Genomic DNA, 14,230 nt, shown 5'->3' on the forward strand with positions numbered 1-14,230 from the left:
ACAAAAAACTGCCTTTTCGTTGCTCCTGATATAGCTATCAGCTATCCTAAGCCCTCTTCCTCCATAGAAAGGCCACCAGATTAATTGTTGGTGAGGACAAATAACGGACATCCTGTGAGTGGGTATCATCTAGGTTCTCCATCTGAGTTGACCCATTAAATCTGAATAATTAAGTGGGGCTCTTTTTTGCCCTTTCCCAGACTTTGTAAACCCAAAGTTACTATACATCCTGCTCCATGTTCTTTCAGAGTGAGGAAGAGGACATAAATAATAAATATAAAAAGAATATCTAAGCCAATGGTAATACATAAATACATGAATATTATTGATAATTGAACACAACCTGTTAAAAAGGCAGAATAATACCTCAAAAAAATGGGACAGGGAAGATGATAGAAAGTTTGAATTAAGTAACATTCTTAAATATTTTCAAGGCCTCAATTCACTGCAGACTTGTCAGATATGATTCATATTAGTATGGTATGTAACTCTACCTGTAACCAAGGATGACTAAGTGATTTGTCAACACTGTAACGTTTTCTCATCTTCACTTGAAGCAAATTGTTTATTAAATCAGTAGCTGAGGAGGCAAATAAAAAAGCAATCAGGGTAAATATTTCATCCCTTTCCATCATTCTATTTCCCACAGCCATCTCACACTCATGGATTCATTTATTCTAGAGGAAGAGTTAAACTGTTTTTAGTGATATATATATATAATACATACATACACACATACCAAGTTTCTTTAATTTGAAAACATGTTAGACTGTTTCTTAAAGTAGAAATCCTCTAATTACTTATTTGATGCTTTGTCTATTTCTTAATTTTCAATGCAGGCATTCCATACAAGCTTTAGGAGTTTCAGCACCCTCTTCAAGTTTCTATCCATCATTGGATAGAATGGGGCTGAGGGAGATGAAACGCCGGAGAAGATGCCTAGAGAGCACCTGGAGGTCCAGTCGCTCCGAAGCTGATCGGACACTAGTTAGGACCTATTCTAGGACCTACCTAGTGGCAATGAGGGAAGCGAGGCGCTCCTACGCCTCCACCCTCATTGCGTCGGCAGATAACCGCCCGGCCGCCCTGTTTCGGGTGACCCGCTCTCTCCTACATCAGGAGGTGCGGGATGACCCTTTGCAGGGACGGGCCGAGGAGTTTAGTGGTTATCTATACGATAAAATCGCTCAGCTGAGGGACGGTCTGGACCGAATTTGGGATGATCCAAGCGAGGGAGAGGAGGCACGTCTTGTTGAGCACATTTGGGATGAGTTTGACCCTGTGGCTCCGAGGGCGTGGACAGGTTGTTGGGGAGGCTTCACGGCACGACATGTTTACTGGACCCGTGCCCTTCCTGGCTGGTACTGGCCACTCAGGCGGTGACACGAGGCTGGCTCAGAGGATTATCAACGCCGTTGTTGGACGGGTTTTCCTGCCGCCTTGAAAGAGGCGGTGGTGAGACCCTCCTTAAAGCCCTCTTTGGACCCAGCTATTTTGGGTAATTATCGTCCAGTCTCAACCTTCGCTTTGTTGCGAAGGTTGTAGAAAATGCCGTGGTGACAGCTGCCCCAACACCTGGATGAAGATGTCTATCTAGACCCTTCCAGTCCGGCTTCCGACCCGGATACAGCACGGAGACAGCTTTGGTCGCATTGGTGGATGATCTCTGGAGGGCCAGGGACAGGGATATTCCTCTGCCCTGGTCCTATTAGACCTCTCAGCGGCGTTCGATACCATCGATCATGGTATCCTGCTGCGCGGTTGGGGGATTGGGAGTGGGAGGCACCGTATATCGGTGGTTCTCCTCCTATCTCTCCGACCGTCGCAGACGGTGTTGACAGGGGGCAGAGGTGGGCTGCGAGGGGCCTCACTTGTGGGGTCCCACAGGGTCGATTCTCTCGCCCTGCTGTTCAACATCTACATGAAGCCGTTGGGTGAGATCATCAGTGGTTTCGGGTGAGATACCAGCAGTACACTGGCGACACCCAGCTGTACTTTTCCACCCCGGACCACCCCAATGAAGTTGTTGAAGTGCTGTCCCGGTGTTTGGAAGCTGTGCGGGTCTGGATGGGGAGAAACAGGCTCAAGCTTAATCCCTCCAAGGCGGAGTGGCTGTGGATGCGGCACCCGATTCAGTCAGCTGCAGCCGCGGCTGGCTGTTGGTGGCGAGTTACTGGCCCCAAAGGATAGGGTGCGCAACTTGGGTGTCCTCCTGGATGATCGGCTGTCGTTTGAAGACCATTTGACGGCCGTCTCCAGGAGGGCCTTCCACCAGGTTCGCCTGGTTCGGCAGTTGCGCCCCTTCCTTGATCGGGATGCCTTATGCACAGTCACTCATGCGCTCGTTACCTCTCGCTTGGATTACTGTAATGCTCTCTACATGGGGCTCCCCTTGAAGTGCGCTCGGAGGCTTCAGTTAGTCCAGAATGCAGCTGTGCGGGTTATAGAGGGAGCTACGCGTAGCTCCCATGTAACACCGCTCCTGCGCAGACTGTACTGGCTGCCTGTGGCCTTCCGGGTGCACTTTAAGGTGTTGGTTATGACCTTTAAAGCGCTCCATGGCTTAGGACCTGGGTACTTACGGGACCGCCTGCTGTTACCACACGCCTCCCACCGACCCGTACGCTCCCACAGAGAGGGACTTCTCAGGGTGCCGTCCGCCAAACAATGTCGGCTGGCGGCCCCCAGGGGAAGGGCCTTCTCTGTGGGGGCTCCCACACTCTGGAACGAGCTTCCCCCGGGTTTACGCCAAATACCTGACCTTCGGACATTTCGTCGCGAACTCAAGACTCATCTTTTTATCCGCGCGGGGCTGGCTTAAATTGGGATTTTAATGTTATATTTATTAATTTTAAACGGGGTTTTAGTATGGTAAATTTTAATCACTGGGCTAATTTAAATAAGTTTTTTAAATCGTATTTTAAACTTGTATATTGTATTGTCGGTTTTATTATGCCTGTACACCGCCCTGAGTCCTTCGGGAGAAGGGCGGTATAAAAATCAAATAAAATAAATAAATAAATAAAGTCTTTGTAAAAAGAACCAAGAAGCCAATTCATACCCCGATCAGAATTAAATGTGCCTAATAGCAGTATAGCATATTCAAAACAGAAATAGAGTACATTAAAAGTCTACAAACCAAAGAAGCTTTTGGGGAAATATATGTTCAGAATTAGTGTTTCAGGCTTATTTATTAAATTTGCCACTCATCTCACCACATGGCAACTCGGCAGCTTACAGCGTTAAAAGCAGTAAAACCACACACACATACACACACAAAGAATATAAAGTTATAATTAAAAGATGGGAGGAGAGGGAGCAGGATGTGCAGTGGGGAGGTGGAATCAACCACCTCCAGAGTGACATTCCCCCATTGGGAAGCCAGGCCAACTGGCAGAGCCAGGTTTTGGGGGACTTATGGAAGGTTAGGAGGGGTAAGATCTTCCAATGGCAGAGAAGGTTCTCCTGGATCTTGCTGGCTGGAATTCTTGACCGGCAGGATCCACAGCATACCTCCTCTGGATGAGGTGATTTTGTCCATTGGGGTGAGATGGTTCCTCAAGTAACCTGAACCCATGCATGTAAGGTTTTAATGGTAATAACCAACACCTTGAATTGCACCCCAAAGCAAACCAGTAGCCAGTGTAGCTTGCGGAACAGGAATGTAACCTGGACCATTCTAGAAGATCCAAAGCTCTCACTGCCGCACTCTGCACCATTTGAATTTTCTAAATGCTCTTGAAGAGTAGCCTTGAAAATAGATATACTACTTAAACTACTTTTGCTCAGTCACAGGAAAATGATTCCGAATGCTTCCTGAATAGCAGTCACTGACTCATCTAATTTACTGTCATGTCATTGCCACATTCCAATTAAATGCTATAGATTTTACTAACATGCAGAAAACATGAAATATAACTTTTCTAATGATATTTACCTTCATTAGATATTTCCTTCCAGGGATTTGGTGGATACATAAATGCTGCATTTTGGATCTGATCATTTATGTCTTCATCTTCATTAAATGGAAATGTGCCACTTAAGCTCACGTAGATGATGACACCCACAGACCACATATCCAGCGATCTATTGTAGCCTTTACTCCTAAGTACTTCTGGGGCAAGATAAGCTGGAGTTCCTACTACAGACCTCCTAAAAGATTTTTCCCCAATAATGCGTGCAAAACCAAAATCACACAGCTTTACCTGTAAAACAAATACTTAAGTTACTATGCGATTAGCTTAAAAAAATTGATTTTAAAATGATTTTTAAAAAATCAGGGTGTATGGAGTGTTTACCAACATGAAATATAGTCAATATAATTAGCAAGTTATAACAGTTTCTTTGCATTAGTTATACTTTATTAAGGCTTCTAATTTTTTTTCCAATTCTATTGGAGGATGAGCACGTTAGTCCAGGAGAAATATATTTTCAGTACTATAATGTACCTTTTTTTTCCAAATCAAACATAGCTAAATTAGAGAAAAAATATTCTAGCTGTAAATAATGTTGTCAATCAGGAAAAAAAATAGGAAGTTTAAGAAAAGACGTTAAATCTTATTCTAGATTTCCTCTTCCACAACAGACCAGTAGTGGGTTGCCTCCGGTTCAGTCCGGTTCTTTCAAACCGGTACTAAAACTGGGGGGAGGCTCCGCCCATCCACCCAGATGTCATCATAGACGATCTGCACATGTACAGAAGCTTCTGTGCAAATGCAGAAGCTTGGCGCGTGTGCAAGTGTAGCACACACATGCGATCCTGTTGCGAACCAGTAGTAAAGGTAAGTAGAATCCACCCCTGCAACAGACAGCTATACAAAGTATACTTATTTCCTTACCCACCTGAGGAAATGGTTCTGCTGATGCTAATAGTACATTTTCAGGCTTTAAATCACAGTGCACTATATTCTTGAAGTGTAAGTTCCTCAAAGCAACAAGTATCTTTAAAAAAAGAGAAAAGGTATTTTCAAAATCAGTTCTGTACCAAGAACCCAACAGACATTACAAGTCCAGGAGATTATGCTTCAATTCAATATTTGTCTTAAAGGAAACACACACTTGTTGGAATACTTCCAGAATTCTACCGTTCAATAAAAAAAAAAGAATTGATGGATGGGCTCTAATCCAACTTCCCAAAGAGACAGCATCATTATTTAGCCAGTTACATTCGGCTACTTCCAAATGTAGCTGGTAGGTGAATAACTTCTTCATAGTGGCATGAAATCTCACTCTCTTACCATTCCTATTAAGTACACAATGAATACAATATTAGGAAGTTAATCCCCAATTAGAATTACCTGCCACACACTGTAATTTTTCTTGGCAGTGACTTTGTTTCATGCATATTGGTCTAAAGCACCCTATGCGCATTTAATATTCAGCAAATGCTGTATAAAGTAAAGGTATGCTTTTTAAATCAAGAATAAAATTTGCTAACTATAAGATTGTCTCTTTACTATACATTAGGTAATGTTTTCCTCATATACACCAGAATTATTGTTTTATTTGCATACATCCTTTTGAATTAAAGCTTCCTTGATTCAGTTTAAAAAAATAAACATTTTTAGCCTAAAGCAAATAAAGTTATATAAGCAACACGAAGTATTGAAAACAGCAATGGTATTGTAAACTAAAACCTGGCATCATTTTTTTAAAAACAGTCAGAAGTAATCATATTTTTAAGGCCACTCAAACAGAGTATATAAGTAGTCTTCAACTTATGACCATAATTGAGCCCAAAATTTTTGTTGCTAAGTGAGGCAGTTGTTAAGTGAATTTTGCCTCATTTTATGACCTTTCTTGCTGCAGTTGTTAAGTGAATCACTATAGTTGTTAGTCACACAGTTGTTAAGTAAATCTGGCTTCCCCATTGACTTTGCTTGTCAGAAGGTTGCAAAAGGTGATCATGACCCCTGGGCGCTGCGGGGGTCATAAATGCAAGTCAATTCCCAAGCATCTGAATGTTGATCACGTGACCAGAGGGATGCTACAATGTTCATTAAGTGTGAAAAATTGTCATTTTTTCAGTACCATTGTAACTTTGGTCACGAAATGAACTGTTTGTAAGTCGAGGACTACCTGTATACCCATCATTCTTGGATTTTCCTCAAAGACAGGCCACAATAGAGAAGGCTCTCTCAGTAGGGAAGAAAACATTGGATTGAAAACAAAAGACTCACCTGAGTGACCATGAACTTGGTGATTCTTTCTGGAAGCCGACTCTTCTCACTGGAAAGAATCATTTCTAACATATCGCCATGAAGTTTTTCCATCACAACAAAAACCCTTTCAGGAGTTTCAAACATACATTCCAGGTTTACAATCCCAGGGTGATGCAAATTCTAAAGAAATATACAGTACTAACTCAGAAAAAGTATCAAATGAATAAACTCAGGAAGGATTCATTACAGTTAGTATTCAGACAAAAGAAAACCATTCTATGCTTTACTATTTCAAAAGCACTCAGGCAATCCTTTGTAATATTTAGGACAATGGTTCCTTTGTTTAGCAGGTCACAAGGTAATCTACCAGGAATAAAGAAATACACCAAAAAAAAAGCCACCAAGAAATTGCACCTCAACGTAAATGCTTATTATAAACTCACACTTTTTAATTAAAAAAAATACATTGTGATGCAGTTTTACATCATTTTTGTACCTGCAAAATAGCCACTTCGTTGCGGAGCTGGCTTTCTTGTTTTGTAGGGAATCTCATTTTATCAATGACTTTAATTGCCACATCCCTTCCAGTCTTTCTATGTTTACCTGCACAAATACAAAGAGAAAGGGGAAGTCTCTCAGGTAGTCTTGCACAAAGAGGCAGTATTGATGATAATATGTACCGTATTTAATGGATTTAACAGAATAACAGTGTTGGAAAGGACCCCTTGCTCAAGCAGGAAACCCTCTACCATTTCAGTCCTGTAGTTGTTTGATCTCTACTTTAAACCTCCAGTGTTGAAGCATCCACAATTTTTTTCATTACATAGGGTTAAATTGTCATTAAATAGAGTTATTAAACCTCCAGAAACTTAACACATCTCTGGTAAAATTGTACTAAAAAAGAATGAAAGACTTGGAAATCATTAAACCAAAAATTATTCTTTTGATTCCAAATATCAGCAGTACTATCCCAGGAATTCAGGGGCAGGAGATACAAAAGTAGGACTAGATATGCCCATGTGGCCTATGGAGGTGTCCATACAATGTAAGAACTTTCTGCTTAAGGCTGTTATTTGCATCATAAACTCTTACATATTCAAGTTGAGATCCCAAAGGTGCTTTTTTTTTCAAGAGGCAACTGGACTTTCTGTTTTTTCTTTGAAGATGTTTCACTTCTCATCCAAGAAGCTTCTTCAGCTCTTTTTCAACGTCTTCAAAGAAAAACCAGAAAGTCCAGTTACGTCTTGAAAAAAAAGCACCTTTGGGACAACCATGACCTGGATGACTGAGAATCTCCATAGACATTCAAGTTGAGAAGGAGATATTTAAAATGTTTCTCTTAGTCCATTAGACTTAGACTCAAACTGTACACATTTTAGAAGATATAATGGTATACTATTTTATAAATATGGATATATATCCCATTTAACAAATTATTTTAGCTGTTAAATGGAAAGGCACTTTATTCATTTTCAAATGTACTTTTCACATTGGTCTAATTTTTCAATATAACTGCTTTATATACAATTCTACATGATATTGGTATCTATGAACAAAGAAACGCCTGTTAAAACATTATAACACCTAATTATTCTATTTCAGTATACAAAATATTCACAATAGGCGCAGAGAATGTTAAACAAAGTGAAATCAAGTGACTTATACTGCTAGTATTTTAGAGGCCTGGATCTCATCTGGAGTTCCTTATTCAGTACTGCTGGATCTATAACAAGCTGGGTACACAAGCTATGAAAGACAATTGACACCAGAAACAATAGCTGCCTTAAATATTTTAATGTAGATTAGGGATACTTTTTCACTCCAGTAAAAGGCAACTATAAAAGACACTGCTAATTATATGGAAATAAAAGTCATTATCAGATATATATTTCTAAGAAGAAAAGTAGCACTTCAGATTAGCAGAGCTGGCAAAAAATCAGTTTACTAAATTTATGAAAAAGACCTGTCTTACAACAGCAGAAATGAGTTGTAATGTGGAATCTGCTAAAAGGAAACCATGAAAAGATATCATATTAAAGAAACTGTTTTATATCATCCCCAAGTAGTTTGTGAAATATACAGCTGCCTTCTTCAACCTGTGGCCCTCATAAGTGTTAAAACTACACTTCCCAATTTTGGGAAGTATGGTCTTAATGATTTTAAAGTTCCAGATTGGAAAAAAAATTAGCCTAAAGTCACTGGCACAAGTTCTCCAACATTTTCCCATCATTTTTTAGACAGTTGGAACTGAACTTCTATCTTTGTTATACCGTATATCACACATCATTAATCTTGCACATTAGTACATTACTTCTATAACCGTATATTTCCATTAATAAGAAGGAGCAAGTCTGTTTTATATATCAACCTTAGACAAAATATTTCACATGTGCTGTAATATTTATTCAAACTTACCTCCATACACAATTCCAAATTGACCAGAACCAAGTACCTCATCAGCAAAGATCTGATACACTGAACTTATATCCTATGAAAAGGATATAGACAGAAGAAAGCAAATATTAGTTTCACTCACTTGATAAAATGACACCATAGCAGAAATTGGCATGTCAACGACATGTCCCACAGTTAAAAGAGAGAAGAGCTGTGACACAGATTCTGAAGATGAATTATGTAAAAGACCTGCTCAGGCATGCAAGAATATATTGCTTTCAATATCTGAAGTTTGAACACTTGTATATTTAATCCAATTCATGCAAATGGCACTTGAGGAAATGTACCATTTATGAAATTTCTCATTATATGTTTTTGTTATTAAAATGCATAAATCTTTTTTTTAATAAACAGCATGTTAGGCTATTTTTAAAAAGTGAACAATTTGCTCTTTACATTTCCAACCTCCTTGATTTCAATATAAAATATCCATCAAAGGGCAATTAATACTGAATGATTGGAAGAATATGTGTTGTTTTTATTTTGTTGACTTACCACATTTTCTTGGATTTGACAATTTGAAACAGAAATGCTGACACATAATTCTTCTGCAATGAAAAAAACATATAATCCCTCTTTTAAACATGGTATTTATTCACATGTTGTTCCATAAAGTTCCATAAAGACCGTAGTAATTACATGTAAAATTATCAAGTCATTGCTAGGACACTATTGGTAGGACAATAATTAAGTCATCTGATGCCTTATAGTAAGAATTGCCAATCTAATTTAAATTATGAATCTAAATATATGAAATATGAGCCGAAGCTTTTATAGCTCTTGGTGAGATAAATTGAAACTATGAAGAAAGCAATGCCTAGCAACATCTTTTCAGGATAAAGCTTAGATGAGTAATGGTAAATTGTTCCATATTGTGCAAGAGAGCCACTAAACACTTCTGAAAGTATTGCTTCTTACTGAATGCCTTAAGAATGTACTTTTTTAAAAAAGGTAGTAAGTTGGTTGGTACTTGTGATTTAACTCAAACTACTACATATAAAACAATGGCATTAATTAAGTTTTGCATACTAGGAAAGAGATCCACAATATTAAAGATAGTACTTTGCCATTTAGCAGATCATCATGAAGCCTTTTTCAGTTCTTACTGTGATCTTTTCCTTGTCCTGTAGTAATGCAAGTGCTGGTCTCAGGTGTGACTGGCATTAAAGCCTGACGAATAGCTTTCTCCCAGCTCTGGGCTACATCCAATCCAACTCCAGTAGCAGCCAAAACAGGACTATGGTGACTGCTGCCATTGTTCTCTCCAACGAAGTATACCATTGTGTCAGTTATTATTTCAAAACAGTGAGGATTGCTGCCTTGCACCATATTTGAGAAATCCCTTGGCTGAGTCACCTGAAGAATTTCAGAAAGTGGAATCTCCTGCAGAAAATATAGAATATTAAAACTCCAACAGGGAGACCTCTTTGTAAGAATATGCAACAGTACAACTGACAGCACTGAGAAAAGGTAAATATTAATGCACTCAGCTAATAACATTTCAGTAGGTACACTTATTCCAGTTCCTTATTCATACTTCCAAGGAAGCCTCAAACATCTCAGCAAGCCAAACCAATGAAGTTATGTCTTGTTAAAAATCTAAATGGTATTTTTTCTTTAGATTAATGTAACCAGTGAATGGCCTTTTGAAATTCTCTTATGCAGCCAGTAATGTTTAATTACCCTTGAAGTTCCCAGCATCAAATATGTCAGTTTATTTAATGCTGAGCTACATATTGAAATTACCTTTCACTTTTGAGGTTACACTATACTATAAGATCCTATTTTAATTCTTTAGCAAATTATTCAGTAACATCTGATTTATTGACCGTTCAAAATTACAATGGCACTGAAAAAAGTGACTTACGACCACTTTCACACTTACAAATGTTTCAGCAACCCCACAGACACATATCAAAGTTCAGACGTTTGGCTACTGATTCATGTTTATGACTTTTGCAGTGTCCTGGGTCATGCAATTACCTTCTCTGACTTTCTGACAAGCAAGGTCAATGGGGAAGCCAAATTCACTTAACAACCTTGTGACTAACTTAACACTGCAGTGATTCACTTAACAACTGTGGCAAGAAAGGTCATAAATAGAGCAGAATTCATTTAACTGTCTCACTTAGGAACATAAATTTTGGGTTCAGTTGTGGTTGTAAGTTGAGGATGGTATTGGTTATGGTATGGTATGGTATGGTATGGTATGGTATGGTATGGCATGGCATGGCATTGTCAGATTCTAACATATTCTAACATTAAGAATGCATTCAGAGCTATCCTCTGCCCTCACCTAGGCTCTTCTGACCATCTCTCAGTGCTGCTTGTTCCAGCATATAAGCCCTTAATTCTCAGAGAGAAACCTGCAGTGAAGCAGATGAGGGTTTGGACAGAGGGAGCAATAGAAGCATTACAAGATTGCTTTGAGTGCAGAGATTGGGGCATGTTTAAAGAAGCGGCAACATATAACCAACATACATGTATAAACTTAGATATGTATAAACACTGTGTCTGCATATATTCAAAAGTGCATTGAGGATGTCTGTGTCCTTAAAAACGTTGTGAGGGCTAATGAAAAACTATGGTTGACATATGAGGTTCTCATGATGCTGAAATCTGGAGATATGCTAGAACTTTTAAATCTGGCAATATGCTGGACCTTAGAACAGCCAGAGCTAATTTGAAAAGTGCCATAAAAAGAGCAAAGCAAGCCCATTGTCAGAAAGTTGAGAACTTTTTTCAGCACCCAATGAACTCCAGGCATATGTGGCAAGGAATCCAGGCCATTATAGATTATAAGATGGCGCCATTGAGATGCAATAGTGACACAAACTTTTTAAATGAGCTGAATACATTTTTTTTAAAGATTCGAGGCATCAAATAGAACCCCTGCAAGGAAAGCTGTGCCCCATCCTGATGAGCAAGTGTTTAGTTTTGATGTTACCTCAGTCTGGAGGACATTGCAGAAAGTTAACATTAAGAAGGCAGCAGGCCCAGATACTATTCCTGGGCGTGTTCTTAGGGAATGTGTGGATGACTTGGCTTGTGTTCTTACAGATATTTTCAATCTTTCATTGTAGCAGGCAGTGGTCCCATCATGTTTTAAGACAGCCATTATTTTGCCAGTCCCCAAAAAAGTCTACAATTACGAATCTTAATGATTACCATCCAGTTGCATTTACATCCATTCATTATGTAAGGCTGAAAAAGGACATTATTGTATCTAGCTTCCCTCCAGCATTTGACTCACTTCAGTTTGCTTATCATCCAAATCACTTCACAGAGGATACTATTTTTTCTGTTCTCCATCTGAGCTTGACGCACTTAGATGAAAGAAACACTCATGTGGGAATGCTGTTTGTCGACTTCAGTTCAGAATTTAATACAATTGTTCCTCAGCATCTAGTAGACAAACTGGACCTCTTAGGCTTTAATACAATTGGATTAAAGTTGTATTAAACAACTTTAATACAACTTTGTGCAACTGGATTCTTGATTTATTTATTGACAGGCCCTAAGTATGTGCAAGTTGGGACTAATATTTCTAACACCATTTTCTTGAGCACAGGTTCTCCTCGGGGCTGCATCTTAAGTTCGCTGTTGTTCACTCTGTTGACCCATGACTGTTGTGCAAGGATTGCCACCAACCATATTGTTAAGTATGCTGACAATACAACAGCAGTGGGCCTTATTCATGATGACAATGAGGGTGCTTACCGCAAGGAGGTAAAGGGTTTGGTGAACTGGTATAATAAAAACAGACTTGTTTTAAATGTTGGAAAAACTAAAGAGATTATTGTCGATTTCAGAAAAGGCAGGAACAACCACACTTCTCTGTGTATAAATGATTCACCTGTGGAGACTGTTAGGAGCAGTAAATTTCTGAATGTGTACCTAATGAGTAAGCTGGCTTGGTCGCTCAATAGTGAGACACTGGTGAAGCGGGCACAGTAGTAGCTGCATTTTTTGTGTTGCATGAGAAAAGTACATTTTCCTTTCCCTGTCCTTACCACTTTCTATAGAGGGACAATCGGGATCATCCTGTCATACTGCATTATAGTCTGGTTTGGAATTTTTACTGTTTCAGACAGGAAGGCAGTGCAGAGAGTGGTGAGGATGGTAGAAAAGATTATTGGCAGTTCACTCCCTTCTATCCAGGACATAGTATATAAACATTGCTTGAACAGGGACTGCAGGATTGTCTGGGGTACTACACATCCTCTTCACAACCTGTTTTCCTTGTTACCTTCTAGGAAGAGGCTTCATGGTATTCAAAACATTCAGATTCAGCCAGTTTTATTCCATACAGTATCAACTTTCTGAACTCTCAAGCTGCTTCTTTCCGTTATGTATTCAATATTGGACAGTGATTAATATTTATCTGTATTTATATGTTAGGGCGTAGGTATATACATATGTGTGTTTGTGTGTGTGAGTGTGTGTGTGTGTGTGTGTGTGTGTGTGTGTGTGTGTGTGTGTGTGTGTGTGTGTGTAGCAAGCATATCTATATGTGTGTGTTATGTATGGGTACACTTTTGAGAGCAGGCAACAGAATTTCATTTTTAATATGTGCCAGTGTACCCACAGTAAAAAATGACAATAAAGGTTATCTTATCTTAGATGCTGCAACTATTGTAAATAAATGCTGTTTGCCAAATGCTCAAATTCTGATCATGTGACTGTGGGGATGCTAAACAGTCATAAGGTATGAGGACTAGTCAAGTCAGTGCCATCGTAATTTCAAACAATCATTAAACAAATGGTCACAAGTCAAGGACTAGCTGTAAGTATTTACAATTTTTCTTGTCACTGTTAAGTGAATCATTGCAATTGTTAAGTTAGTAACACGGTTGTCGAGTTAATGTTGTTTGCCATAAGATCACAAAAGGTGATCACATGACCCTGGGACACTGCAACCGTCATAAATATGAGTCAGCTGCCAAGAATTTGAATTTTGATATATGACTATAGGAATCCTGCAACAGCCGTAAGTGTGAAAAATGGTCATAAGTCACTTTTTTCAGTGCCGTTGTAAGCTTGACCGCTCACTAAACTGACTGTTGTAAGTCAAGAACTGCCTGTATTTCACACTTCTCATTTCTATCAGATTATAACTATATAAATTATACTATGTAATGCACAATCAAAACAAAGTAGTTCACCAGAGAAAAACTATAAAACTACATCTCATTATAAATACATCTGATATATTAACAGTTTTAAATTGTACATCATCTAGCAGAAAGTAATTAAAATGAAATGATAATATGCAAATAGCATTTTAAAGAGGAGAGGAGATTTGAATAATCTCTTACCTTGTAATATTTTGTCCCAGATTCATTTTGAAATAGCGTAAGACTTTTACTGTCTAATCTCCAGTAATGCCTTTTTCTCTGCAATAAAGTACAATTACTGTTTAAGAAGCAACTTTTCATTTATTTTGTATAGCTGCCCATCTTAAAATCAAACTCTTAGCAGCTAAATATATACTCTATGTACCTTTATATATGCAACATATAAGCTACGTATAGATTTGAAATAATTTCAAACGTTTCAATAATCCTGCCTGTGTTTGGATCTTTTTATCAAAAATTATCATCTGTGTTACAACT

General features: G+C 38.7%; 1 protein-coding gene across 5 annotated transcripts in view; it reads right to left on the minus strand.

Annotated features, from left to right (window-relative positions):
- PRKD3 (protein kinase D3) overlaps window positions 1-14,230 on the minus strand; it is a 50,124-nt gene that overhangs the window by 2,657 nt on the left and 33,237 nt on the right. For all 5 annotated transcript variants that reach the window (XM_058164699.1, XM_058164708.1, XM_058164691.1 and 2 more), the window contains 9 exons: window positions 13,934-14,011; window positions 9,722-9,998; window positions 9,111-9,163; window positions 8,577-8,649; window positions 6,658-6,764; window positions 6,180-6,341; window positions 4,843-4,941; window positions 3,938-4,205; window positions 495-580 (listed from right to left, as the gene is read on the minus strand). In XM_058164699.1, coding sequence (XP_058020682.1) covers window positions 495-580; window positions 3,938-4,205; window positions 4,843-4,941; window positions 6,180-6,341; window positions 6,658-6,764; window positions 8,577-8,649; window positions 9,111-9,163; window positions 9,722-9,998; window positions 13,934-14,011 — 1,203 coding nt within the window. The remainder of the gene's footprint in view (window positions 1-494; window positions 581-3,937; window positions 4,206-4,842; window positions 4,942-6,179; window positions 6,342-6,657; window positions 6,765-8,576; window positions 8,650-9,110; window positions 9,164-9,721; window positions 9,999-13,933; window positions 14,012-14,230) is intronic.

The sequence above is a fragment of the Ahaetulla prasina genome, chromosome 1 (genome assembly GCF_028640845.1).
Source record: "Ahaetulla prasina isolate Xishuangbanna chromosome 1, ASM2864084v1, whole genome shotgun sequence".
Taxonomy (NCBI): Eukaryota; Metazoa; Chordata; class Lepidosauria; order Squamata; family Colubridae; genus Ahaetulla; species Ahaetulla prasina.